This window comes from Nansenia antarctica (genome assembly GCF_963989245.1).
Source record: "Nansenia antarctica genome assembly, chromosome: 10".
NCBI classification, from domain to species: Eukaryota; Metazoa; Chordata; class Actinopteri; order Argentiniformes; family Microstomatidae; genus Nansenia; species Nansenia antarctica.
The window spans coordinates 27,382,092-27,408,577 of record NC_137680.1 but is presented as its reverse complement, the minus strand read 5'-3'; the positions used below and the strand labels follow the sequence as shown (position 1 = coordinate 27,408,577).

General features: G+C 42.6%; 1 protein-coding gene across 1 annotated transcript in view; it reads right to left on the bottom strand.

Moving 5' to 3' along the window:
* Positions 1-13,892: 13,892 nt before the first annotated feature.
* gabpb2b (GA binding protein transcription factor subunit beta 2b) overlaps positions 13,893-26,486 on the bottom strand; it is a gene marked incomplete at both ends in the record, with an annotated part of 16,704 nt that continues 4,110 nt past the window's right edge. Inside the window, 5 exons of the mRNA XM_080541144.1 lie at positions 13,893-13,949; positions 17,414-17,611; positions 18,117-18,241; positions 19,196-19,360; positions 20,336-20,422. Coding sequence (XP_080397270.1) covers positions 13,893-13,949; positions 17,414-17,611; positions 18,117-18,241; positions 19,196-19,360; positions 20,336-20,422 — 632 coding nt within the window. The remainder of the gene's footprint in view (positions 13,950-17,413; positions 17,612-18,116; positions 18,242-19,195; positions 19,361-20,335; positions 20,423-26,486) is intronic.

Genomic DNA, 26,486 nt, shown 5'->3' with positions numbered 1-26,486 from the left:
TAGGGAACCGAATCAGTAGGGTTCATACCTCGTTCTAGACCGTAGAATCTCGGTGTCCTTCTCTGTAGAACCCATTCCCGATCTGAACCATACCATCATACTACTGCCTGCATCTGAACCATACCATCATACTACTGCCTGCATCTGGCATGTTCACAGTTGGTATGCCAGGACTGCACAAATGATGATGATGATGATGATGACGATGATGTATTTTCACATCTATCCCTTTATGAACTTTGTATGTGGCTCTTAGTTTGGGCAGGTCTTCAACTGTACGCCTTATAGAGTAGTTTGTTTACAGATCATCAGTAGGTGACGACAGACTAACCCAGCCAAGGGCTGAACAGAAGATGTCATGCATTTCATGGGAGATTTCAGACCAAAAGTACCAAATCGAGTGAGAAATCCTGCCTGTTGCCGACATTCATTCTCGAGCTCGGACCGTGCTTTCAGACTCTTTCACGTGTGCTGTTCTTGTTACTGTGTATAATGTATGCTGTGGCCTTTTTTCCTATTGCAAAGGATCTGTTCGGTAGTGGTGAGCAGTGCTAATATTGTGCAGCCAGTGTCGTTGCTTGTCCTTGTCAATGTTTTTTTTTTGCAAACTAAGTATCCTCTCCCAAGCATGTAAGTGGTAATTGTTGGAGTATTAAATACAGTTTAGGGGTGGGCATCGACGATCGATAATTGATCGATAAGGATCTTGGTCGACAAAATAAAACATTTGGTCGATTTTTATTTTTTTTTGTGATCGACCAAATGTTTTATTTTGTGATCGACCAAGATCCTTATCGATCAATTATCGATCGTCGATGCCCACCCCTAATACAGTTGTTGCGGCTATTAGTCTGTTGCTCAGGCAGCTAGTCACTGCCATTTATTCAGCCTTTTTTAACATGTATTTGTGCTTGAAGCCATCCTCCTTTAGTATTAAAAGTGATTACAATGCGTTGCCATCCTGTGTTTTGTTTTAATATCGGGCTATGAAATGTATGTGTGTATGTGTAGGGGGGTGGTGGGGGGATAATGACGTACAGTCGTACAGAAAATCGTTGTTTCATGTTGCCCTTTTCAAGCTCACGATGTGAGAAAAATAGCCCTTTCCCTTTAACACATTATCAGCTGGTGACAGCGGCGGCTCGCAGACGTCTGGATCGTTTGTGTGAACCCAGACGCTTCGTCTGGCTCTCTTCAGGCCAACAGACACACCTTGGTCTGGCTCTCATCAGGCCAACAGACACACCTTGGTCTGGCTCTCGTCAGGCCAACAGACACACCTTGGTCTGGCTCTCGTCAGGCCAACAGACACACCTTGGTCTGGCTCTCGTCAGGCCAACAGACACACCTTGGTCTGGCTCTCGTCAGGTCAACAGACACACCTTGGTCTGGCTCTCTTCAGGCCAACAGACACACCTTCGTCTGGCTCTCGTCAGGCCAACAGACACACCTTCGTCTGGCTCTCGTCAGGCCAACAGACACACCTTGGTCTGGCTCTCGTCAGGCCAACAGACATACCTTGGTCTGGCTCTCATCAGGCCAACAGACATACCTTGGTCTGGCTCTCGTCAGGCCAACAGACACACCTTGGTCTGGCTCTCATCAGGCCAACAGACACACCTTGGTCTGGCTCTCATCAGGCCAACAGACACACCTTGGTCTGGCTCTCATCAGGCCAACAGACATACCTTGGTCTGGCTCTCATCAGGCCAACAGACACACCTTGGTCTGGCTCTCGTCAGGCCAACAGACACACCTTGGTCTGGCTCTCATCAGGCCAACAGACATACCTTGGTCTGGCTCTCGTCAGGCCAACAGACACACCTTGGTCTGGCTCTCGTCAGGCCAACAGACACACCTTGGTCTGGCTCTCGTCAGGCCAACAGACACACCTTGGTCTGGCTCTCATCAGGCCAACAGACACACCTGCTTCTGCCCCAGCCGCAGGCCTGGCCTGCTCTCTCAAGCAAGACAGATCCAGCGCCATGCAGAATAACAATCCACTCTGTGACACCGAAACGGTGCGCCTTGATATGTAATTATCGTAGACAGAGACAGTTATGGGCAACACGTATAATCATCGACCTCTAGCAGGCAAATAGAAACATTTATTTATTTTGTGTTGCCTATTTCAAGTTTACACAGCGGCTGCTGTGGCGAGGGACAGAGACCGGTGGCGTAAACTCGTTGGAGGCCCTACTCTTCACACCTGAAGAAAAAGGACCTAAGTCAGTAAGTCATTTCAAGTTTATGTAGCAGAAGAAGATAAACACTCGATTCGTATTCAAATAGAAACATTTAGGTAGAATACTTTTATGAAAGTAAAAAAAAGGCTTGACTCGTACCAATGAGCAATCTTTGGTTTATATTGTACCCACATGTTGTGGGGGGGGGGAGCGGGGGGGGGTGATAAGACTTTTTGAGAGAAACGAGAGAATTGTTGAACATGTGTCGAGTACATACAATGCAGGATTGCACTTGTAGTTTTCACAAGACTGGCAAGTCTATGCTGTTATGGTTGTCCCACGTTTTCTAAATGGCTTTAGTTATGCATTATCCTCTGCATAATCCTCTGCACCCTTCAACATTTTTCGAATATACTGCACAGCGTATGGCTACGAACACATGCTGTAGACCCACTGTCAAATTGAATTCATTCCATTCCCAAACGTTCCGTTTCAGTTTTCGGCTGTAATCTATTCAAGTTAATTTAATGGTCTGTGAACAGGTTTCTGGGGAGTGTTCCTCTGCGAGTGTGAATAGCCACCAGGAGGACTTAAAAGGGAAATTGGTTTTGCACAATTGATTTGCCAGTACAGGGGAATGATTTCTCCCTTGAGGTGTAATATTTAGCATACAGTACCTACATTTTGCTGACACACTGGTGGTAAATGGCCATAATAGAAAGAAATCAAAAAATGCAGAAATGCTAGGTTCTTGATTGATATTGATATTACAGCGTGACCCCCATAGTGACGCAGGTACTTCTCTACTCCACGCCTCTGGAGTGGTGCATTGCTGTAGCCAATCACAGCCACAAGTCCGCAAGACTCGCTGTAGTTGTTAAGCCTTGTCTGTGAAACAGGCCCTGAATAACCATCTCAATATGCTAGCGAGTAAAGAGAGCATTCGTAACAATCACCTCAACAATCACGGAAGTTATGACAAAGGCATGTTGTTAGTGTAACCTCCTGTACCTGATTGGACACTGACGACCGTGGCTTCCTTCTCCACCTCCATTTTGTCCAGGGGTAATGGCCGCCGTGGCATCCACGAGAGACTGAAAATAGCAGAGGAGTTAAGTTATAAACATTTTATTCATAGTTTATTTTATAGCTCACTCACGCAGTCAAAATAATACTACGATACGGGCAGTGCCTACCTCGTTGGCCTTCACCTCAGCTGGTAGCAGTATGTTTCTCTCCACACTGGCACTTTGTCTGGATGATCTCTTCAATCAGGGTCTGAAAGCCAAGAAGAGGTATTTTACCTTACCCTCTTACCCTTTTCAACTTACGATCGATGGACATCTTCAGCCTTGTTGTTCAGCTCCCTGGCCTGACAGGAAACAAGGATGCATCATTAGTTTCCATAGAAACAAGGACAAAAGATAGTTTTAGAGAATAAATAAATAGATAGTAATAGGGAAATCTACTTTGATCTACTTCTGGAGAACACAAACTGTCCTTATTTTGGCACCAAAACTATATATTTTTTTTTTTTTTTTACATTTTCACTTGAATTGAACATGCACAACTTTGGTGCTGATGACGCACATTGAAATTTAAATTCCATCAAACAGAGCTCGCTAAACTCCTTAAGTCTGGCTCTGACTAATGAGGGTGTTGCAGGTCAACATAACATCGATATAATAACATCATTTAAATGTTCCAGCTCTCACTGAATCAGTCGTTTTCAGTTTGGATTTAAAGTTTATAGAAAAGCTATTTGGAGGATATTGTTGAGTGTTCAAGTAATTGGCAAAGTGGAACATTTTCGCATCGATGAGCCTGATAATAGTTTCTTATTTTGAATGTTCTCAAGAGGACAGCTGTATAATCTCTAAGTATGGAAACCTCAACCTTATTACCATTTTACTTTCAGACATCAATATCCCTGAAGACTAATCTGGGAAAAGTGGATGCATTTTTTATTAAAGCCTGTAGCTGTTCATCTGTCAAATAGAGGTTATTAATTACTAATAGCCTATTTATGAATATTCAAAATTAGAGGGATATGTGTTTAACATGTTGTGATTTGCCCATTGAATGTACAAGGTTGTTTTATCCATAGGAAATCAAAGTCTTGCTGCTGACCTTCAAATGTGTCCTTCAAACCGCTCCCCTCACACCTGAGGGATCTAAGACAACCTCAAACCTCATCCAGAGTCTGGACACAGCCTCCAGCTCCACGTGGCCAGGACTAAGCTGTGCTCAATGGGCACATTCTGCTCTGCTGCCCCCTGGCCTCTGGTCTGAACTACTGGAGGCCATCAACACAGTCCAGACCATTGAGGTAGACCAGTTGTTCCATCTCTATAGCCCAGACCATAGAGGTAGACCAGTTGTTCCATCTCTATAGCCCAGACTCATTCTCCTCTTTCATTCTCCTAAACACTCACTAATGTACACATTCCATTTCCATAACATAACATTCCATAACGGTACATTTACATTTTTTATATTTAGTGTAACGTTGTGGTGTGTGTGATGTGGACCCAGGTGCGGTGCAGGACAAAGTGAAGACGGCAGGCAGCGATTGGCAGAGCAAAGTACTCTTTACTGAGATGGAAAAAAAACTATAAAGAAAACCCCACAAGGAGAACACATCTCAAACCCTGTGCTAAAACAACGCAGAACCCCACAGGGAGAACACAACACTGCTCAAAAAACCGCTGCGAAAACTATAGGCCAAACCAACAGGGGAGAACACCTCTCAATTCCTGCGTACAGTTAAACAGAGCTGAAGCACACACTTACTTTGGAAAACACACAGAGACATTATCCCACAGGTAGTGCAGGGAAGTGAGGCTGTAAACACACAGGTGAACCACATATGAACAAGTGCAACAAATCAGTCCTTGATGATGAGGGGGGGACAGGGAGCGCAGTAGTGTCACAGCGCCGCCAGAGGGAAGCGCCAAGGAGTCGCCATGGAAAAGGCGACCCCGTCCGTAACAATTTTAGCAGACACTTTTATCCAAAGCGACTTACAACAAATGCATTTGTCTAAGTAAGTGAATTATCTATCCATCAGTTATTATAAGAAAAACAAATCTATGTTAGTGCCAGGGGCCATTGGTAGTCACAATGCTAGAAGAAGGAAGGAAAACATTTTTGTATTCATATTTACAGTAGAGAAACTGTACAGGGGGGGCAGTGGGGATGAAGGGGTCTTTAGGAGGGACAGTTAAGATGTAGCCTGAAGTGATGGGGTCTTCAGTCAGCGGCGGAAAACATAGCAATAGCCTCCTTTGAATCACTAGTGTCAAATACACGTGGTGCTCTATTGTCTGCATTTCTGATTACCTCTGTAAAACTATCCTGGTGAATATAGCCGAATAGGCTACATTCACATACACATGGTTCCTGGACATTCTCACCAATGTTTTGGGGTGAACCCTTTGTGTGAGCATTCCCACACATGCATTCCAAACATGAAGCTGAAAGTCTAGTGAAATAAGGTGTAGCACCATTTAGATTTTCACAAAACCAATAATCTCAGGGTACCTCTGCGTCAGGATCTTTGGACGGTGCCAAAACTCAGCAATGAGTCGAATAAAGAAACCAATCGCTCATATCAATAGAACGTAAACATTCCACTCTTCCTAGAATGTTTCAATTTCAACCACTTTGACTATTATTCTCAAACTGAGCTATGGAATCGAGTAGCATCCCATGGATGTCTGGACCCACACAGGTATTTATTTTGATGTGAAGACTAAATCTCCATAGGATAGGCCGGCTAGCAATCGAAAAGTCGCTGGTTTGATCCCCTCCAAGGGCATAATAATAATACAGTTTTTCTCAATTGCTAAAACACATTTCACAAAACTTACCTCCATTTTCCCAAAACTCTAAACACAACACACTTTTCTAAAGCTACATAAACAAAACCACACCTTCTCTCTTCAAAACTCAAACTTTCACACCAAAACAGCTGCTCAAAGCCTGCAAAAATGTAAACACTATACATACAGTATATACTATGAAAACACAATGTTCAGTGTGTGAGAATGTTCTTTTTTTTCACAACTGCCAAAGCACATTTTTAGAAACCTTACAGTATCTGTTCTCATAATATATCACTGTAGAGTATTGGGCATTCATAGATTTGTGTGTTTCATATGAACAGTATGTAAATCTACAGAAAATACAGTATGTATGTTACGGTACATGTGGGAATACGGTACATGTGGGAAAACTAGGGTTAGGGTTAGGTGCTAGGGTGACTTGGTACATGCTGGCATGTCTAACCCCAACCCTAACTTTAACCCTAACCCTAACCCTACCCCTAATCCTAACCCTAACCTTAACCCTAGCACCCTAGCACCTGTATTCCCACATGCACCGTAACATGTACACTACTGTACTGTATCACAACTCAATGCAAACACTACAGAAGATCCATTACACACAACAATACTCACTGAAAACAATGTTCAAGGTGTGATGTTTTTTTTTTTAATGTATTTATGGAACTATACCACACACACACACACACACACACACACACCACAATAATTTGCAACAAGTGTCTTACATTTTGAGTTGTTATGTTTAATGAATGAAGCCAGGTGTGTTCATTGTGTTCAAATTTTGCTGACTGTGGCAAGCATTTTGCATCACATGAGCTTTAATTTGAGAATTTGAGCAGAGTTTTTTGCAACTTGTGTTTTAGCAAGACAAAATGTGTTTAGATTTATGAGAAAAGGAGGATTGTGTTTTATGAATTGTGTCTTCATGTGAAATGTGTTTATGGTTTTGGCAAATGGGGGCTAGTTTTATTAAATGTGTTTAGAGAACTGGTCATTTGATTTAGAGAATTGGCTTTTGTGTTTTAGCAATTGGGAAAAACTGTAATAATAATAATAATAATAATAAACCATCTACGGCTGACCCTGTGCCTAGAACAAAACAATATAAAATTCCAACGATTGACTGACAAGTTGATTGCAAATAGAAACATTCTTCTTCTTCAAAATGGCAAAAATTACTATCATGGCCACTCCAGGCTATCATCACGGTCAACATATCAGTCAATAAACCATTTATTTTTCATCACAATTGGTGTCCATTTTTGCTTTTTATCTGAGCATGGGTATGAAGGAAAGCTTTTTCTCTGAGCATGGGTATGAAGGAAAGGTTTATCTGAGCATGGGTATGAAGGAAAGGTTTATCTGAGCATGGGTATGAAGGAAAGGTTTCTCTGAGCATGGGTATGAAGGAAAGGTTTATCTGAGCATGGGTATGAAGGAAAGGTTGAGCTGGTATTGAGTGGTATTGTCTGCCTGTGGTGTCAACTGTATCTTTTCATTTTCCATAATCCAGGTTTGATATGATACTACTCTGAGTCTGTGAAATATGATACTACTCTGAGTCTGTGAAATATGATACTACTCTGAGTCTGTGAAATATGATACTACTCTGAGTCTGTGAAATATGATACTACTCTGAGTCTGTGAAATATGATACTACTCTGAGTCTGTGAAATATGATACTACTCTGAGTCTGTGAAATATGATACTACTCTGAGTCTGTGAAATATGATACTACTCTGAGTCTGTGAAATATGATACTACTCTGAGTCTGTGAAATATGATGATACTACTCTGAGTCTGTGAAATATGATACTACTCTGAGTCTGTGAAATATGATACTACTCTGAGTCTGTGAAATATGATACTACTCTGAGTCTGTGAAATATGATACTACTCTGAGTCTGTGAAATATGATACTACTCTGAGTCTGTGAAATATGATACTACTCTGAGTCTGTGAAATATGATACTACTCTGAGTCTGTGAAATATGATACTACTCTGAGTCTGTGAAATATGATACTACTCTGAGTCTGTGAAATATGATACTACGGTACTCTGAGTCTGTGAAATATGATACTACTCTGAGTCTGTGAAATATGATACTACTCTGAGTCTGTGAAATATGATACTACTCTGAGTCTGTGAAATATGATGCTACTCTGAGTCTGTGAAATATGATACTACTCTGAGTCTGTGAAATATGATACTACTCTGAGTCTGTGAAATATGATACTACTCTGAGTCTGTGAAATATGATGCGCCCAATTATAGTAACTCGCTTTGGATACTTAACGCAGAAACACAGAAATCATATGTTGTCTAACAGGAAGAGTAAAGGCAGTGTTTGTTAGACATTGTTCTTCTACTGTGGGTATTGTTGTTGTTGTTGTTGTTGTTGTTGTTGTTGTTGTTGTTGTTGTTTACCATATAGAGAAACTGTGTACCATATGTATTTAAAAACTGTGAAATAAAATGAATTAATTCAAAATATAATACATACAATATATACAAAATATAATGAACAGATGGAGATGAGAGCATTGAGTAGGTTAATGCCATCCAACAGATGTCTGAGTGCGTTACCAAAGAACTGGCTCACTTGGTAACTTCTAATATGTGTGCAGCCGTTTCTTGTCGACTAGTGAATCCTGCTGACTCACAGTGAATCCTGCTGACTCACAGTCAGGCTACAGTGAATCCTGCTGACTCACAGTCAGGCGAGCTGATGGCTCCAGCAATGAGCCCCACCAGAGGCAAATCATTTGCATCACTGAAGACACTGACGGTGTAATTAACAGCGGCACCATTGTTTGTCACCATTGTGACCAATTTGATAGCATGTCTAATCCCTAAGCAATCGCCTCACTCTATATAAAGCTTATTTGATTCAATCTCATTTTATACTGTATTTTGGGGATATTATTGGTTAGAGCAGTGTGACGCTTCATTCACATCCTGGAATGTAAACAAGCCGGATAATACCAGCGATCAGCCAGATAATGTGCAGCAGCTTGCAGTGACTCAGCCAGATGGTGGGATTTTTCCTGTGCAATTAAGGCAAGGCAAGGCACATTTATTTCTATAGCACTTATTCATACAACGTAATGTGTACTCATAGTGCTTTACATTTACACGTGAGATAAAATGACAATAAAATCAAAGTCAAATTAAAAGCAGAACAAATGAAGTAAGATACAGTAACAATAAAAACTATACAATTCTAATAAAACAAATCAATCAGTAAAAAAAAAAAAAAAGAAGCCTAGCCTAACTCTTTAAAATACACTCAATTAAAAGCAGATTAAGTGTTTTTTTTTTTTTTTTTAAGCTTTAAAAAAAAATAAGCAAAAAATGTTAAGCTCCCCTTCTTTTGCTACAGTAGTTAGTTTGAATTCCCAAATGGTACCAAAGTGGTAAACAGAGACTGATTGGAAAACACAGTACTATTGTCTCCTATATTGTTTGCATTGAGGACTCAACTCAACAACCACTGTAGGACTCTGACAGACACACACAAATTAAATAAATAAAACAGACATGTTAATCAGAATTTGACCCTCGCAGTGCGCAAAAACACTGTATCAGGCCTCTGACAATGGGACATCTGTCCACTCATTTAGTGCACAGCAAGTGGGTTACTGCAGGATTTAATTGTCCGCCTGTTTGTCCTCAGGTGTTAATTCAATAACATTCAATAAGGATGGGAGAGAGAGAGAGAGAGAGAGAGAGAGAGAGAGAGAGAGAGAGAGAGAGAGAGAGAGAGAGAGAGAGAGAGAGAGAGAGAGAGAGAGAAGGGATGACATGCAGGATATGTCCGTGGCCGGAGACAAACCAGGAACCCTGCGGTTACAAGGTCGACACTTAACAGTGCGTTACGCCACCAAGCGCCCCATGTAGCAATATTCTAAATACCTCATGTCTGTGTATGTGTAAGTCCCAGTGAAAAGGCAGATGGTGACAATGACACCATCAATACATGACACCTCAATACATTATATGTTTTTATATCATGTTCTTATATCACTACGTATATCTATATTTGCACTTCTGGTTAGATGCTAAACTGTAATTCGTTGTCTGGTACTTGTACTCTGCAATGACAATAAAGTTGAATCTAATCTTATCTAATCTAAAGACTGGTATCAACCACCCTTGGCATCATAATACTGCACTGTTCCTGAGGGACCAACTATGATGCCCCAGCTGCTCTCCCACTGAGCCAGAAGAAACCCATGTAGGCCCCTACCTCTCTTTTCTTACTAAAGCTATTTAAGCAATATCACACGAGAGGGAGGGTTGTTATACTGAATATCAGCACGGCTGTGATTCGGTCGTAGGTACGAGGCCGCAAAAATAGTTGCGCAACTGAACTTCAAATGGACCGTTGTCTAGTAACCTGAACACAAACATGTAGTCTAATTAACGGTCATTTAGTAGAACATCTGTGCGGTGGCGTGATACATATAGTTAAAAGTCCTAGTGCTGTTATACTGTATATCGGCACTCATGGAATGCCTCTTGTCCAATCAAATTACTTGGTCGGAACTAACTGTTGTATAACACCTGATATCCTCAGTGAGAGCTACAGGTGCCATGTTGGATGTTTCTTAGTAGTAAGGGTCTGTAATTGTACCAAAAGCATAAAAGGGGTCAAACATAATGCTGCTTTTAGATTAGATTAGATTAGATAGTACCCAGACAACGAAATGCAGTTTGGCATCTAACCAAAAGTGCATAATTTGTATTTACAACAAAAACATGTTGTCAGATGCAGTGGCGTAGCGGACGGGCCCGCAAGCGACGCACCGCGGGGGGGCCCCAGCCACTAGGGGGCCCCCTAACATTGGATCCACATTATTTTTATTTATTTATTTTTATAATTTAAAAATATATAAAACAAAGAAAATAAGTGGCCCTTCATTGTGTCAACCTTAATTTTAATATATAGGCCTATATTTAAAAATATATACATGGTTAGCCGTATCCAATAGCAACATGACTTTGACATCACACGTAGGCAGCGAGACACAAGGAAAATGAGCAAGCGAAAATACAATACAAAGTACAATAAGCATTCTTTAGGTGGTGATAGATTCTCTATTCGGACATTATAGCCGCTATATGTGGGACTGTCGGTCCGATATTGTAAAAAAATCCAATAAAAAATGTATGTTTACGGAAGTACATGTCTCAAGTATTATCTCGGCGGTTAGTCGAGTGAAAGAAAAACAACATACAGATGATAATTCACACAATATAATACCACGAAAGCGTACAGCACTAAACAATAACATTTATTTGGGCAGCATCATACTCAAACTCAGGCAGAAAGGCAGGGTCCGGCCAGGTTCACAGTCACAGGCTGTCAGTGCATCATACAGGTACATAATTCAGCATGGTTAGGCTAGATATATAGCTGTTTCTTTTTCTATTCTACTATTCTATTCTACTTCTGCTGTCTGCGTCTCCCTGGGTATTCCTAGACCAGATGGCAAACAGTAAAGAAATGCCACAATATACCAGGACTTAAGAAACGAGATGTCCAACAAAGGATTTGACTAACCCTGGCCAATTTTACGCAACAAGTAGACTCTGATGCAGCGGAGACAGGGTTGCCAGATTGGCTGGTTTTTGGTGGATTTAGAAGTTTTTAGATTGATTAGGTTGGAAATTCTCAATCCCATCTGGCAACCCTTAGCGGAGAGTCTACAGATATGTTTACAGATATCACACTGCTGTGCACACCACACTTTGTTAAAATAAATAAATCTTGTACTATTCTACTTATAATACATTCTACTGATGTAGTGTAGTCTACCATTTGGTTTTAGTTATAGGCTATTGCTCTCACTTGTTTGTACCTTTTGCTAAGTCAAGCATTTAGAATGTAGAGTGCATATTGCGAAATTTCGCAACGTCAATAACGCATCGGCCTCTAAAAAACGCACTTTTTTATTTATTTATTTTTTTACTCCGTTGCGAAAGGGCCCCCGCCGCCACCTTGCGGGGGGGCCCCGGGATTTTGCGCTACGCCACTGGTCAGATGATTCACTTACTTGAGACAAATGTACTTGTAAATCGCTTTGGGGTAAAAGTGTTTGCTAAATGTCAAACATTTTAAACATTTAAAATGTTGATTTCTGAAAAATATTTCCACCAGTCATATTCTAAGATGATGAAATAACTGGAAAAAATAAAGAAAAAAATTACAGAAAATACATTGAGAAAAAAAAGAATTGTAAGGCAATGGAAGTGATTTCTATAACTGACTGATCCTACACAGAAAAAGGTATTACAAAGTAGGGTAGTTTACGTTAATCAACTCACTTTGTCAACAACCAATGCTAGCAATGTGTAGTAATATATAGTAATATGCTTTCATTCTCTCCACTCTGTTAGAGATACATGTAGATTACATGGCAGGGAGCCCATACATCTATCATCTGGGGCGGCTGTGGCGCAGGAGGTAGAGCCGCCGTCTAATGATCGCAAGCTTGGCAGATCGGCGGTTCGAGCCCCGGCTGGCTACATGTCGAAGTGTCCTTGGGCAAGACACTGAACCCCAAATTGCTCCCAGTGAGCGGGCCGGCGCCTTGCATGGCAGCTTGCCGCCATTGGTGTGTGAATGTGTGTGTGAATGGGTGAATGAGAGGCCGTTGTAAAGTGCTTTGGATAAAGGTGCTATATAAGTGCAGTCCATATCTATCACCCCCCCCCCCCCCCTGATAGATACAGACAGAGCAGAACCAAAGCAGGTGGAGGCTGGGGGTGTTGATGGGAACAGAATCCTAATATGAGTGACCTACTCAATTACGCAACATGAACTACTGGAGTTACTGGAGTGTGTTAACAGGAAGCAAGCTGGGGTAGCAAATCATCTAGTGAGAGACAAAGAGTATGTGAGTCTGTAGTTCTTGTTAAACTGCTACATTTTTATTTGATTTATGCATTAACAATTAAGCTTGTTCATTATTCAGTATGTCCTTGGGCGTAAACACATAAATGCACCATGATGAAACCACTCCAATTAATATGCAAGGACTCGCCAGACAGCAGTAGAATAACAACAGGTGCATATTTATTATTCTAAAAAATACATTTTTGTTTTTTGTAAAGAAAACAATATTCCACATAGAAAACTATTTAACATTTTACATTTCTCAATCCACCCCCCCCCCCCCCCCCTGCCCCCCAAGAATATTATTTGTATCAAAATCTTTCTCAAACCAATGGGAAGATAACCCCCACCCACTCCCGATAGTGTTTCTTACAAAAAAAAGGAAGTTTCTTGTAAAAAAAATGTACAAAAGCAGGAGAACTTGGTTCACAGAGAAGATGTTGTAGTGTTTAACAAACCAGCCTAAAAGAGTGCAATGTGTAAACAAGATTTCTTTGAGAGAGCTTAGTTTGGAGACTACATTGTCTTTTCACGGACGCTGGTCTTAGAATAGAACGTTTTGAAATCACATCAAGCAAAAGAACAAAATACGTTGGAGAAAAAAAAGCTTAGAAATAATTTACATTATGTTAAATACATCTAAAATCGAACAATTCTTCCTTGAAATATGAGGTAAATGGACAAAAATATAATGTTAATCGTAACGTGACCTAAGTGGTGAAACATCATATACCCCACACCTCAACCTCACTCACATGTTCAAAACACTGGCACACCCCCCCCCCCCGCCCCACACACACACACACGCCATCCACCATCCACCCCCCACACCCACACACATACACACACACACACCATCCACCCCCCACACCCACACACATACACACACACGCAGCCTCATAAAACTTGGAATCTGACCAAAATGCAATCTGATAACTTTGCTCATTTTAGTATTATGGACCATTCCTGGTGTCGAGAGCTAGCAGAAGGGGGGACGGGGGGGACGACACCTTCGGAGACAGAGAACGGCAGGAGTAGAGAAGGTCACAGATAAATCTGGAGCCCGGTGTGCAATGCTGCGGACTTCACACAAGGACAGGAATCAACATGAATCAACATTTGCCAGGGAGGTTGGGGGTTGACGAAGAGGTGGAAGACCAACAACAGCTAACAATGCTGATTCTAACTTATTAACATCATTTCTTACCTCACATAAAACACATCTTAAAAGTAAAACAATGGGAAGACAGACAGAAGATAACTACATGGACTAGGTTACACAGTACATACTGTACATATATGTACAATGCTCACCATACATGGACATGATACTGAGGAGGCCTCGGGAGCCTGCCGTGCAGTTTAGACACTGACAGTACCTCCAAACGTTCTGCCAAACGTATTCTTAACGTAAGAGAGCTCAATTCAAGGGCTCAATTCAATCAAACTCACATTGCAGTATCGGTACGTACATTTACAACCAATTTGTGCACTAAAAGATTCAGGATAAGTGTAATGGCCACTTTACCTCAGTGACCTTATGTATCTTCTCAGATATAGTGCTAATTCATGCACATGAATATGCATATATATTTACGTGTCTATATATATAGACTGAGTGAGGGTTGCTGATTCCGTCACTCACACCCTCCTCATTCCCTTCTGGGTGAATGGACCTATCGCTAAGCCACGCCCCCTTTGAAAACTTGGACATACAAACAACGCTTCACTGACAGTGACTGACTGACCGACCGTGATTGAATGACATTCAATGACTTACAACAGCGGGAGTTGGCAAATTTCTGATTTCTGATTTACCACAGCAAGTAATGTTTTTTAAAGATGACAAGAATATTTTGTCTAGAAGCTTTTCACCAACAGATTTGTTCGTCCGAGTTTTCTGCCCGTAGTGACTTTTGCTGTGATATGATTGGACAGTAAAAATTCTGGGGCGTGGCTTAGCAATAGGTCCATTAAGATGACTGACTCATACATTGGGTTAGCTTGTGGCGCTTTTCCATTATCGGCCCGGCTCGCTTCGGCTCGGTTCGGCTCGGTTTTTCCTCGGCATGTGGTATATTATTAACCGTGTTTTTTTGGAGAGAAAGAGAAAGAGAGAGAGGAAGCTATGTACACATAATAAAGTCATGTTTTTTGAACCCTTAAAACCACTGCCTTCACTTGTCTGCTTTATGAACTGTAGTATCATTGTGTGCCGTGTTATTCACGGGCAAAGACGGTAAACGGAGGCACCCTTTGCGGGTTAATAACTAACCCTAGGATAACAATTCAAATGTGTCCGGATAGGGGAGAGGACAGGGAATCCAAAACCATTTGAATGGTGTCGATACGACACTGTTATCACGGTTGACACAGCGAGGAGCGAATTCCCTGGTAGAAATTGTCTCTCCACCTCCACAGCCGGTGTTATTCACGGGCAAAGACGGTAAACGGAGGCACCCTTTGCGGGTTAATAACTTCGGTTTACCGTGGGTTAGGATAACAATTCAAACGTGTCCGGATAGGGGAGAGGACAGGGAATCCAAAACCATTTGAATGGTGTCGATACGACACTGTTATCACGGTTGACACAGCGAGGAGCGAATTCCCTGGTAGAAATTGTCTCTCCACCTCCACAGCCGGTGTTATTCACGGGCAAAGACGGTAAACGGAGGCACCCTTTGCGGGTTAATAACTTCGGTTTACCGTGGGTTAGGATAACAATTCAAACGTGTCCGGATAGGGGAGAGGACAGGGAATCCAAAACCATTTGAATGGTGTCGATACGACACTGTTATCACGGTTGACACAGCGAGGAGCGAATTCCCTGGTAAAACCTTTCTCTCCCCCCGCTGTCAACGGGAGTTTCAACCAGCAGGCGCGGTGCTGCGAGCAGCAGCGGGTGAACTCCCGGTTCATTGAGTTTACGGTTAAAAACTTCTCGGGGTGTCAGCGCGGTGGTTAAGGGCTCAAAATGACCGTATACCGATGGTGAAGTTAGCAAAGGAGTATTGTGTTTGTACCACCTCCATAGCCGGTGTTATTCACGGGCAAAGACGGTGCATAATAGCGATTTTTGTGTTATGCTTGTTGTAAATAAAAGTTCTATGATGCATTGAAATGACATTAAACTAAGATAATACGATGGTCAGCATAATTTTTCGAATCTTTATTAATAAGCTATTACAGAAACTGTAGTGACATTTTCCAAGAGCGAATGTGGTATTTAAAGATGGCGATTAGCGAAGAAATCTATGAACATGGGATGACGATTTCCATTGACCAATCAACGGTGTGCAGCGTCACACGTCACACGCAGCCTGACAAAAAGGTTCCGGGTCTAAATTTGGTTCCTGGTATCGAAGGGTAGCTAAAGAAGCGACCCGAACCGACCCGAGCCGACCCGGGCCGACTAATGGAAAAGCGCCAAAGAAGCAGGCCAGCCCGGGTCGGCCCTGTAGTGGAAAAGGGGCTTTGGACTGCTGCAGAGCCTGCTGGGAAAAGTCCTTCTTTTTGGCCAATTGTATACAGGGTTCCCACACCTTCTGAAACATCAAATTCAAGCACCTTTCAAGACTCAATTCCCTCAAATTCAAGGACCCAACACGGCATAGTTTGAGACAGAACTAGTTGACGGGCTAAGTAAAACATTTTTGAATACATTATTTTTTTTTGAGAGAGAGAGAGAGAGAGAGAGAGAGAGAGAGAGAGAGAGAGAGAGAGAGAGAGAGAGAGAGAGAGAGAGAGAGGGGAATTCTTTCAATGACCCATGTCTATTTTCAAAAACGTTTAAGACCTTGATTTCTTTTTCTCAAATTCACAAACTTTCAAGGATTTCAAGGACCCGTGGGAACCCTGTCTTCCTTTTGGCCAGGAAGTGCGAAAACAATGGCCTCTTCATTTCAGTATTGTATATAAAAAAGTATATAAAAAAGTTCAATCCTAATAACAATTAATGCTCATAAAATAACGATACAAGTAATAACAGTAATATTCCTATAAAACCATCGAGCGAGGGATAGCATGAGTAGACTAATTAGTTAACTAATTAGTTAACTAGCATGACTAGACTAGAGGACTAGTTTGACTAGTGCCTCCGCCTGCGTCTGCCCCTCCCCCTGCCTCGCCTCGGGGGCGTGACCTTCCTCTGACACGCCCCCTTTTCCTCTGTGTCCTCCAACGCCATATCCTCTCCTGATCCCGCCTCCCTCTCCTCCCCCTCCTTCACCAGTATGGCGTCTTCTGGGAGCGTGACATCAACGTCACCCTCTCCTTCCACCTTGTCCTCCTCTCCCCCTTTCTTCTCCTCTTCCGCTTTGTCCTCCTCCCCTTCCACATTGTCCTCTACATCCACCTTATCCTCCTCCTCCTCCTCCTCCTCTCCTCCTACTCCTCCATCCCTCCCATCCTCCACTTTTTCCTCCCCTCCACTTCTCTCTTCTGTCTCCTCCTCCTGCTGCTCCTCCTGAACCACCATCAGCACCTCCTCCTCCTGGACGTCCATGGTGGTGGTGCCGGTGGTGATGTTGCTGCTGGCGATGGCCTCCTCCAGCTGGAGGCGGTACTGCTCTGCCTCCTGCTCCTTCTGGAGCAGCTGCGTCCGGTACTCCTGCGCCTTGCGGTTGGCCTCCTGGAGCTGTCTCTGGAGCTGCTCCCTGCTGTCCTTCGACTTCTGGAGAAACATGGGGGGGGGGGAATCGTTTTCCTACTCACTTAACTTCACTTAAAAAAAAAATATATATATATATATTAAAAACAAGTTTATTATTGGACAGAGAGAGTAGAGAAAGACAGGAAGAAAGGAGGAGAGGGCATATTACTCGTGTATTTTTTCACTTTTTCTTTTTAAAGAAAATACTTATATAGATATATTATATTATATTTATATTATTATTATTATTGGACAGAGACAGTAGAGAAAGACAGGAACAGCGGAGGAGAGGGCATGTCAGCTGTAGGCCGTGGTGATGGAGCACCTGAACCTGTGGTGCTTTTCTAAAGAAAAAACCCCGATACGCATCACTGTGAAAGCCCTCTCATAAAAAAAATATACATTTCATCATTTCCAGTTCTGACATTTGTACAAAGTGGTCCTTAAAAAAACTAAAATCCTCCCACAGTTTTTCTGAAAAACCACAACTTAAAGGCTGCCGTGTAGTTGTAAAGGTCCCACTGACCTTGTCTTTGGGGCTGGTGTGGTTGGCAGAAGGCTCTATCCTCCTCTTGCGTGTGGGAGTGGACTGCAGCTGCGCCTCCTCCTCCACCACCTCCTCTGTGATGTGGCCGGTGGGCACTGCCACCACTTCAGAAACACAAGCACATGTTTTAATGCCTCTTAGCTCAGTGATTGATTGAGTACACGTTCGTCAACATTTACACATCGATGTATGTTTCAGAGTCGGCCTGGGATCTACAGATTTAGATTTTCTGTGGTCCATGACCCAACACACCGCATTACAGTGAAAAAGCTTGACTATAACTCAACACACATGTGTGCAGGGGGTTATCTAAGTAAATATCAGTGGGAAAGGCACCCTAACCCTAATAAAGTGTTAGGCTACTCCACCTATTTTCAACATCTTATCAATGACTTGAGAGGCATAAAGAGGCTGAAGAAAGTCGATGCTTTACAGCAGCTTAGCTGATTTACTGCCTTGTTGGGTGCTTGGCTGTGGTTGGTGGGTTGATGCCCACATCACACATTTTCTTTTCTTTTTTTATATACATTTTTCGCATTTAGCATAACGCCTTTATCCAAAGCGAAATACATTTGTCTAAGTAAGTGAATCATCTATCCATCAGTCATCATGAGTAATCACCATCATAAGGAATCATCTATGCTACAATGCTAGAAGGAGGAAGAATTATTTATTTGTTTTCCTTGTTGTTATTGATAGTAGAGAAACTGAGTCCTGAGACATCTACTGCCCCCCAGCACTGCGTCTCCTGAAGACACCCGCTTTTCCCCTCTACTGTGTCCCCTAAAAACCTATATTGCCCCCCTTGTCCTGTCTCTCTGTTTCTCCAGTGTCTATAAAAAAAAAATGTTAAAAAAAAGGCTAGGTTTAGAAGAAGGTGATGGAAGAAGGTTTTTCCCTCTATCAATGGCCCCGGGCCTGAGCTGGATTACTCTTCCTGCTACGACTGGTGGATTGATGATTCACTTGCTTAGTCAAATGTATTGATTGTAAGTCGCTTTGGAATAAGGCGTCTACTAAATGCCAAAAATGTAAAAATGTAACTGAGTGCTGCTCACTTTGCTGGCCCTGCATGGTGAGATAGAACTGTTGCCCGAGCCCAGCGGGCTGCAGGTTGCCGTGCTGGTCGGTCACTATGGTGATGACCCTCTGACCCCCGTCGCCCACCACATGCGGAATGACTGAGTTCACCGAATCTGCCGCAATAGCGTCCTCCGATTTGCCTGAGGTGACGGGCGAGACTGCAACGTTAAGCACCACCGTGCCTCAGAACCAAAACATCACATCCATCCATAACATGAATAATAATAATAATGCATTTTATTTGTATTGCACTTTTCATTCAAAAGAATATCAGAGTGCTACAGAGAGAAAAACAACAACCTTAAAAACATAATAAGTTAAAAACAAAACAACCTAAAAACATAATAAGTTAAAACAAAAACAACCTAAAAACATAGTAAAAATATATATGACAAGGAGGATATGCTCTATATGACATGGAGGATATGCTCTATATGACATGGAGGATATGCTCTATATGACATGGAGGATATGCTCTATATGACATGGAGGATATGCTCTATATGACATGGAGGATATGCTCTATATGACATGGAAGATATGCTCTATATGACATGGAGGATATGCTCTATATGACATGGAGGATATGCTCTATATGACATGGAGGATATGCTCTATATGACATGGAGGATATGCTCTATATGACATGGAGGATGTGCTCTATATGACATGGAGGATATGCTCTATATGACATGGAGGATATGCTCTATATGACATGGAGGATATGCTCTATATGACATGGAGGATATGCTCTATATGACATGGAGGATATGCTCTATATGACATGGAGGCAACGGCGGTTCTACATTGGGGCAGCTGCCCCCCCACCAGTTGTCCCCCTTGCTGATATTTCTCTGATGGTTCCCCTAACCAAACATTTAAAATAAGTTGCACAGTTAAATGCACCCCCCTTAGGGAACGTTAAAGGGTACAACAGCTAATCTACATATGTCAACCATGTCTCTATTCTCTATAATTTCAGTAATAGACAGATGGTATATGTTTGACCCCCTGCCCCGCCCGAGAAATCCTTTGCCACCCCTCTGCCACCCCTCTGCCACCCAATTTAAAACATCCTAGAACCGCCACTGCATGGAGGATATGCTGTGTATTACCTGCACTGGTGAAGCTTCCCAGGGGGCCAGAGGCTTCGGCCAGGGCTGCCAGCGTGGCCAGGACTGAGGTGGTGGAGCCAGGCTGGCCTGAATGACAAGGGGCCACACGCAGGTCAGAGGTCACAGAATCCTTATAATAATAATAATAATAATAATAATAATAATAATACATTAGACTGATATAGCGCTTTTCTAGACACTCAAAGACGCTTTACAAACTGAAAAGATCGATTAGTAATAATAAAAAGAAACAAAAAATAAATAAAAGAAAGAAAGTATAGGGGCCTAATTAAGGTAGTGCTGGGGACACATGGGAAGGGGAGGGGGAGAGGGTTAACTGGTGAAGGCGAGCTTGAAGAGGTGGGTTTTGAGGGCCTGTTTAAATGTTGGCAGGGTGTTGGCCTGTCTGATGTTGTTGGGGAGGGCGTTCCAGAGGGACAGGGCTGCGGCTGAAAAGGTCCTGTCACCTTATTCAACACACTGGGAAAACAACACAATAATAATAATAATAATAACTTTTATTTGTATAGCGTTTTTCCTGCAAACGTCACAGCTCAAAGTGCTCCAATCATTATATAATCATAATTTAATTATTTAGTCATTTAAAGGCAATATTAAAAAGATGGGGTTTTTAATCTTGACTTGAACATATTTGCTGAGGTTGCATCCCTAATGTAAACTGGCAGTGCATTCCACAATTTGGGTGCATAAAATGAGAATGCAGCCTCACCAAATCTGAAATGACAAGGGACCACACGCAGAGGTCACAGAATCCTTATACAAACAGCACTTAAATGAATTAGTAACACAATACAAAGTGACATTTTTAAATGTAACTAATTTGTAACGTAACCACAGTGCCAGAGTAGATATGGGTTAAAAACATAGAGCTTGAACATTTGGAGACTATTCCACTGGTTCACTTGTACCAACCAGCAAACTAAGTCAAGCAAATAACTGTGACTAAATCACTTTCAATGTAAAATCTCCATTGAAGATGCTTTTCAGTCTAGGATTAGGCTTAAGCCTTGTCTGTGAAACCGGCCCATCATGTATCTAATCCCATCCGTATTCCAAGTTTCCATTGATGTCATCTCCTGTCCTGGGTAATCCAGTTATTCACCCATCCCTATGTAACCTGTACCTGCAACCTCTAATCTGTATTGTGTGGTTACCTGCAACCTCTAATCTGTATTGTGTGGTTACCTGCAACCTCTAATCTGTATTGTGTGGTTACCTGAGGTAGTGTAACCTGTATTACCTGAGGTAGTGTAACCTGTATTACCTGAGGTACTGTAAAGCCGCTTGCACACAGGGCCATTGCGTTGCGTTGCGTTGCGTTGCACCGGAAGTCATTCATCTCAATGGGGCCGTTGCGTTGCCGTTGCGTTGATAACGGCCAAGCTCCACCTGCTGCGTCGCGTCAACTCGCCATCGACGTTGCGTCAACTTCCCGTTGTCCAAGCTCCACCTGCTGCGTCGCGTCAACGTTGCGTCAACGTCAACGTTCTACTCTAGCTCCACTGGCATGTTTTGTATACGGGAATAATTTCACCCTTGACTGCAATTATGTCCACAACAATAACAACATCATACAGAACATTTTCCAATCAGGGTAATATTTTATCTACATATTCCCAAATAGATAGTTGCTAGTTCAGTAGATGTTCAACTAACTGTCAACAACATTTCAACTAACTAACCACTAATCCTAAACCTTGCCCTAACCTTAAATCTAACCCTATCCTTAACCATAAATCTAGTTACATACAAACGGAGATAGAACCTTATCATTCTAAACGGAGATAGAACCTTCTCATTCTAAACGGAGATAGAACCTTCTCATTCTAAACGGAGATAGAACCTTATCATTCTAAACGGAGATAGAACCTTATCATTCTAAACGGAGATAGAACCTTATCATTCTAAACGGAGATAGAACCTTATCATTCTAAACGGAGATAGAACCTTATCATTCTAAACTCCAGACATGTCAGATGATGATCATACCAACGTTTATTCATTCTGATACATAGAGTATCCATTCCTGCAACAAGAGTTCACCACAGGTGCGGTGATTGACGCCCCACGTGGGCGCCCCACGTCTCATTGTGATGTCTGCGTCCATCCACCGTCAAAAATCAAACTTTTTTGAAAGTCTACTTTGGACGCAGCCATCGGACGCAACGCTGACGCGACGCTACGCAGCAGGTGGAGCACCTTTCATTGATTACAATGCATTTGATCCCAATTTCGGACGCAACGCACATTAGACGCAACGCTCGATGGCCATGGTGGAGCTTGGCCGTCAGTTGCGTTGCTCTGCATTGCGTTTCTTGACCGTCAGGGTGCGGCAATCAGTCAAAAAATGTGAGCTTTTGCGTTGCGTTGGATCCGTCAAAACAACCGGAAGTAATTTCTTGCCCGGAGCTCTCGCCTCGGCTAACTAGCAAAGCTAACGTAACAGTAGCTAGTTTTAACCATGAACGTTAACTACCTTAACTACAAACCTGGCATTTGTTAATTTTATTTAATCATAGAACCATAGCTGAACATTAGTGAACGTTAGCTAGCTAGTAAGCAAGCCCTACCAAATAGTCAGAAGCCGGGTTTTGACAGCTGGCGTCCGATCGTCTAAAATCATTGATAGTTTTCGGACAATTTCCCATTCACATACAGCCAAGCACAACTGGAATAAGTACATAACGTTATAAGTACATAACGTTATAACATTACAACTTAAAATATAATCAGTCGGCTATAGGCATAGCTGTTCATCTAGTGATCTGTCAGTTTAGCTATTGCTCTCGGTACAATCAATGGTTTATGCGAGCAGGCAAACAGCATATAGGTCTCATCTTGGCATCAGAGACAGTCATCAAGGCTATTTATAATGTTCATAGCGCCAAATGTTTCAAACATTTAAGCCTGGTTTTGACAGCTGGCGTCCGATCGTCTAAAATCATTGATAGTTTTCGGACAATTTCCCATTCACATACAGCCAAACACAACTGGAATAAGTACATAACGTTATAAGTACATAACGTTATAACATTACAGCTTAAAATATAATCAGTTGGCTATAGGCATAGCTGGTCATCGAGTGATCTTGGCATCAGAGACAGTCATCAAGGCTATTTATAATGTTCATAGCGCCAAATGTTCCCTCCAAAACCCATAACCAATAATACAGTAACATTGTTGTTAATATCCCGTGCTATTATAGGCCCAGTGTTTCCTCTATATGCATTTATTGGTGGCGGGCCGCCACGAATGAATTTCCTCCGCCACTAATTGATTCAGACAGTCCACTTTGATTCAGGCTGCGCAGAAAGGCAGCGAGTTATTATGACCGGAGAACAGAAAAAAAGCAGATTGAAGCTAGATTTAGGCCGCTTCCAGACCAACATTTCGTTACGATTTAGGGCGTAGTTATTTACAATATGTTACAATGTTGCAATTAACCTCGTCGTTTGTGTTCGCACTGCAATCGAGACTGAATCTCTCAACAGGCGCGCGGCGCGAGGCGACACGCTTTCAAAACTGGCTGCGTTCGTAAATTCACTCAGGAAATCCGATCAGCACTCGGATGCCTCTCGTCCAATCAAATGACTCGGTTCCTCTATGACGTCGGGCCCAGTGTGCGCTCCAGCGCTCTCAGAGCGACTTTACGAACGCAACCTTACACTCATCTAGCTAGTTTGCTTAGCAGTCGTAGCTCAATTTAAAATTGGAGTGAGAAGCAGAGTTGTTGCCTTGTTGAAAACATATTCAGACTCCCCAGCTGTTCTACACGAGTTTATGACATGCAGCTGTATCATGCGGTGGTAGTACTAAACCCTCGTTGTGTATTGTTTGTTTTGCCGTGGAAATGAAACATTTATGAGTCTTACAACAACTCATGTGCGTGTAAAAAGCCGGTAAACGGATTTCTCTTTTAGTCCGTCGCCGGTGCCTTTAATCCCGTATCCTAATCGAAAATGCAACATCATCAGCGACGACTGTGGGTTATTGCATTTACTGCTGTTCTCTGGTTCATGTTCTTATAGCAGTGCTCAGTATAGAGTATTTTAAATGAACATTCGTAATGTATGTCTCTGATGTTCATGGTCAATTAAATCAGCCTATTTTGTGAAACAAATATAATGTTCCCGCTAATGGGTTAACCGAGCATTCTCGCACCTAACGTGCAAGCACCTAGCTTCGAACTATTCATAGCAATATGCGCGGGGCAAAAATAATCTATTGCCTCTAAAATCACCACGAACAGAACAGCGGAGGTACGGGTAAGCAGGGCTCATGTTGGTGTCCTCAAAGGTAAGAGTTGGTTTTCTTTAACTCAACTGATAGCATTACCTTGCTGTTGTTGTTTACCGAATGCTCCATCTGACTGTCACACTGTGATTTTTCTTGTGTAAACAGTTAATGAGTAACGTTAGCCGGTTTTGTGTGTGTACTCTCATGTGTGTGTGTGTAATGCGCGTTCCGCATGTTCCGCTGCAGCTGTAGGATATCTTGGTATTTGATCACCTTCTATATAAAATCACCTGCTCGGCTTTAATTACTTAACCGCTATTTAAGAAATTATAATTGTTGCCACCCTCTAGTTTTTGGTGAAACTACGTCCTTGTTTTGAGCGCCAGTGCGCGTCGCGCCGCGCGAAAGATAACCGCTCCGCCACTAATGGGAAAAATCCTGGAGGAAACACTGAGCCCTATATGATAATAACAGGATTCTTATTGGTTATCTGTATTTGGAGGGAACATTTTGCGCCATAAACATAATAAATAGCCTTGATGACTATATTACTGTCTCTGAAGCCAATATGAGACCCATGACAAGGAAGGCTGTTTTGATTGCTTTGGCGGAGGAGAGCGTACCTGTCCGGCGCTTCTGGATCCATCCCATCAATAGGACCAGAAAGCAGCACGGAGAGTACCACCGGCTGGTGTTGGAGCTCCGACTGTATGGAGAGGAGTTTCGTCGGTACTTTCGGTTGGACCGGTGCCAGTTCGACCTGCTCCTACGTAAAGTAGGTCCGAACATTACCACCTCGTACAGACAGGCCATCGGAGCTGCTGAACGGCTTGCCATTTGTCTTCGGTATGTATCAAAATGTAGAATACCCTATGAATGAATGAATGACCAAAGATAGCACACAATAGGTTATGTTTGGCCAGCTAGAACAAACCTAGAATTCAAGTTGGTAGAACCTAGAATTCTAAGTTTAACGTTTAGGTTGATCAGTAGGTAAATTCTAGCCCATGTTTTTGAATGTGTGTCAAATATCAGATCAACCTGTAGACATATGGGAAACCATTTTATGCGTCTTTAATACATATACAAATTAATCTACTGTATTCCTATAATTAGCCTATTAGGGATCATTTGAGCCCCCCCTGTTGAGAAGCACTGCTGTATGTGTTGTGGCAACATGCCTATATGTAGTATCAGTAAATATGTGTGTAGAATGCATTATTGGTTAATTCTAAAACTTTTTTTTATTTATTTGCAGTTTCCTGGCGACTGGTGACTCCTACAAGACAATAGCATTTAGCTATCGTGTGGGCTGGTCTACTGTGGCACTTATTGTGTCCACAGTATCCAGGGCTATATGGGATTGTCTTGTAGCTGAGTTCATGCCTGTGCCCAAGGAACAAGACTGGAGAGCCACTGCTAAGGAGTTCGAGGACAAATGGAACTTCCCCAACTGTGTTGGTTCCATTGATGGGAAGCACGTGGTTGTCCAGGCGCCCCCAAACTCCGGGTCTGAGTTTTATAACTACAAGGGGACCTATTCCCTTGTCCTGCTGGTACGGGGGTACGCTCAGGGAGTCTGCCTTTGGTAGAAGACTCCAGGATGGCACCAGCGGCATCCCACCAGCTGCAGCACTCCCAGGGGCAGCCCAACTTGGTCCGGTACCTTATGTGTTTGTTGGAGACGAGGCTTTCCCTCTCAAGCCCAACCTGATGAGGCCCTATGCAGGGAGGCATGATCCAGGCAGTCCAACACGGATCTTCAACTACCGACTGTCCCGGGCCAGGTTGGTGGTTGAGTGCACGTTTGGCATCCTCTGTGCCCGCTGGCGGATGTACAGGCGTGTCATCCCTCTGAAGCCAGAGAATGTGGAGGCCTGTGTGAAAGCGACCT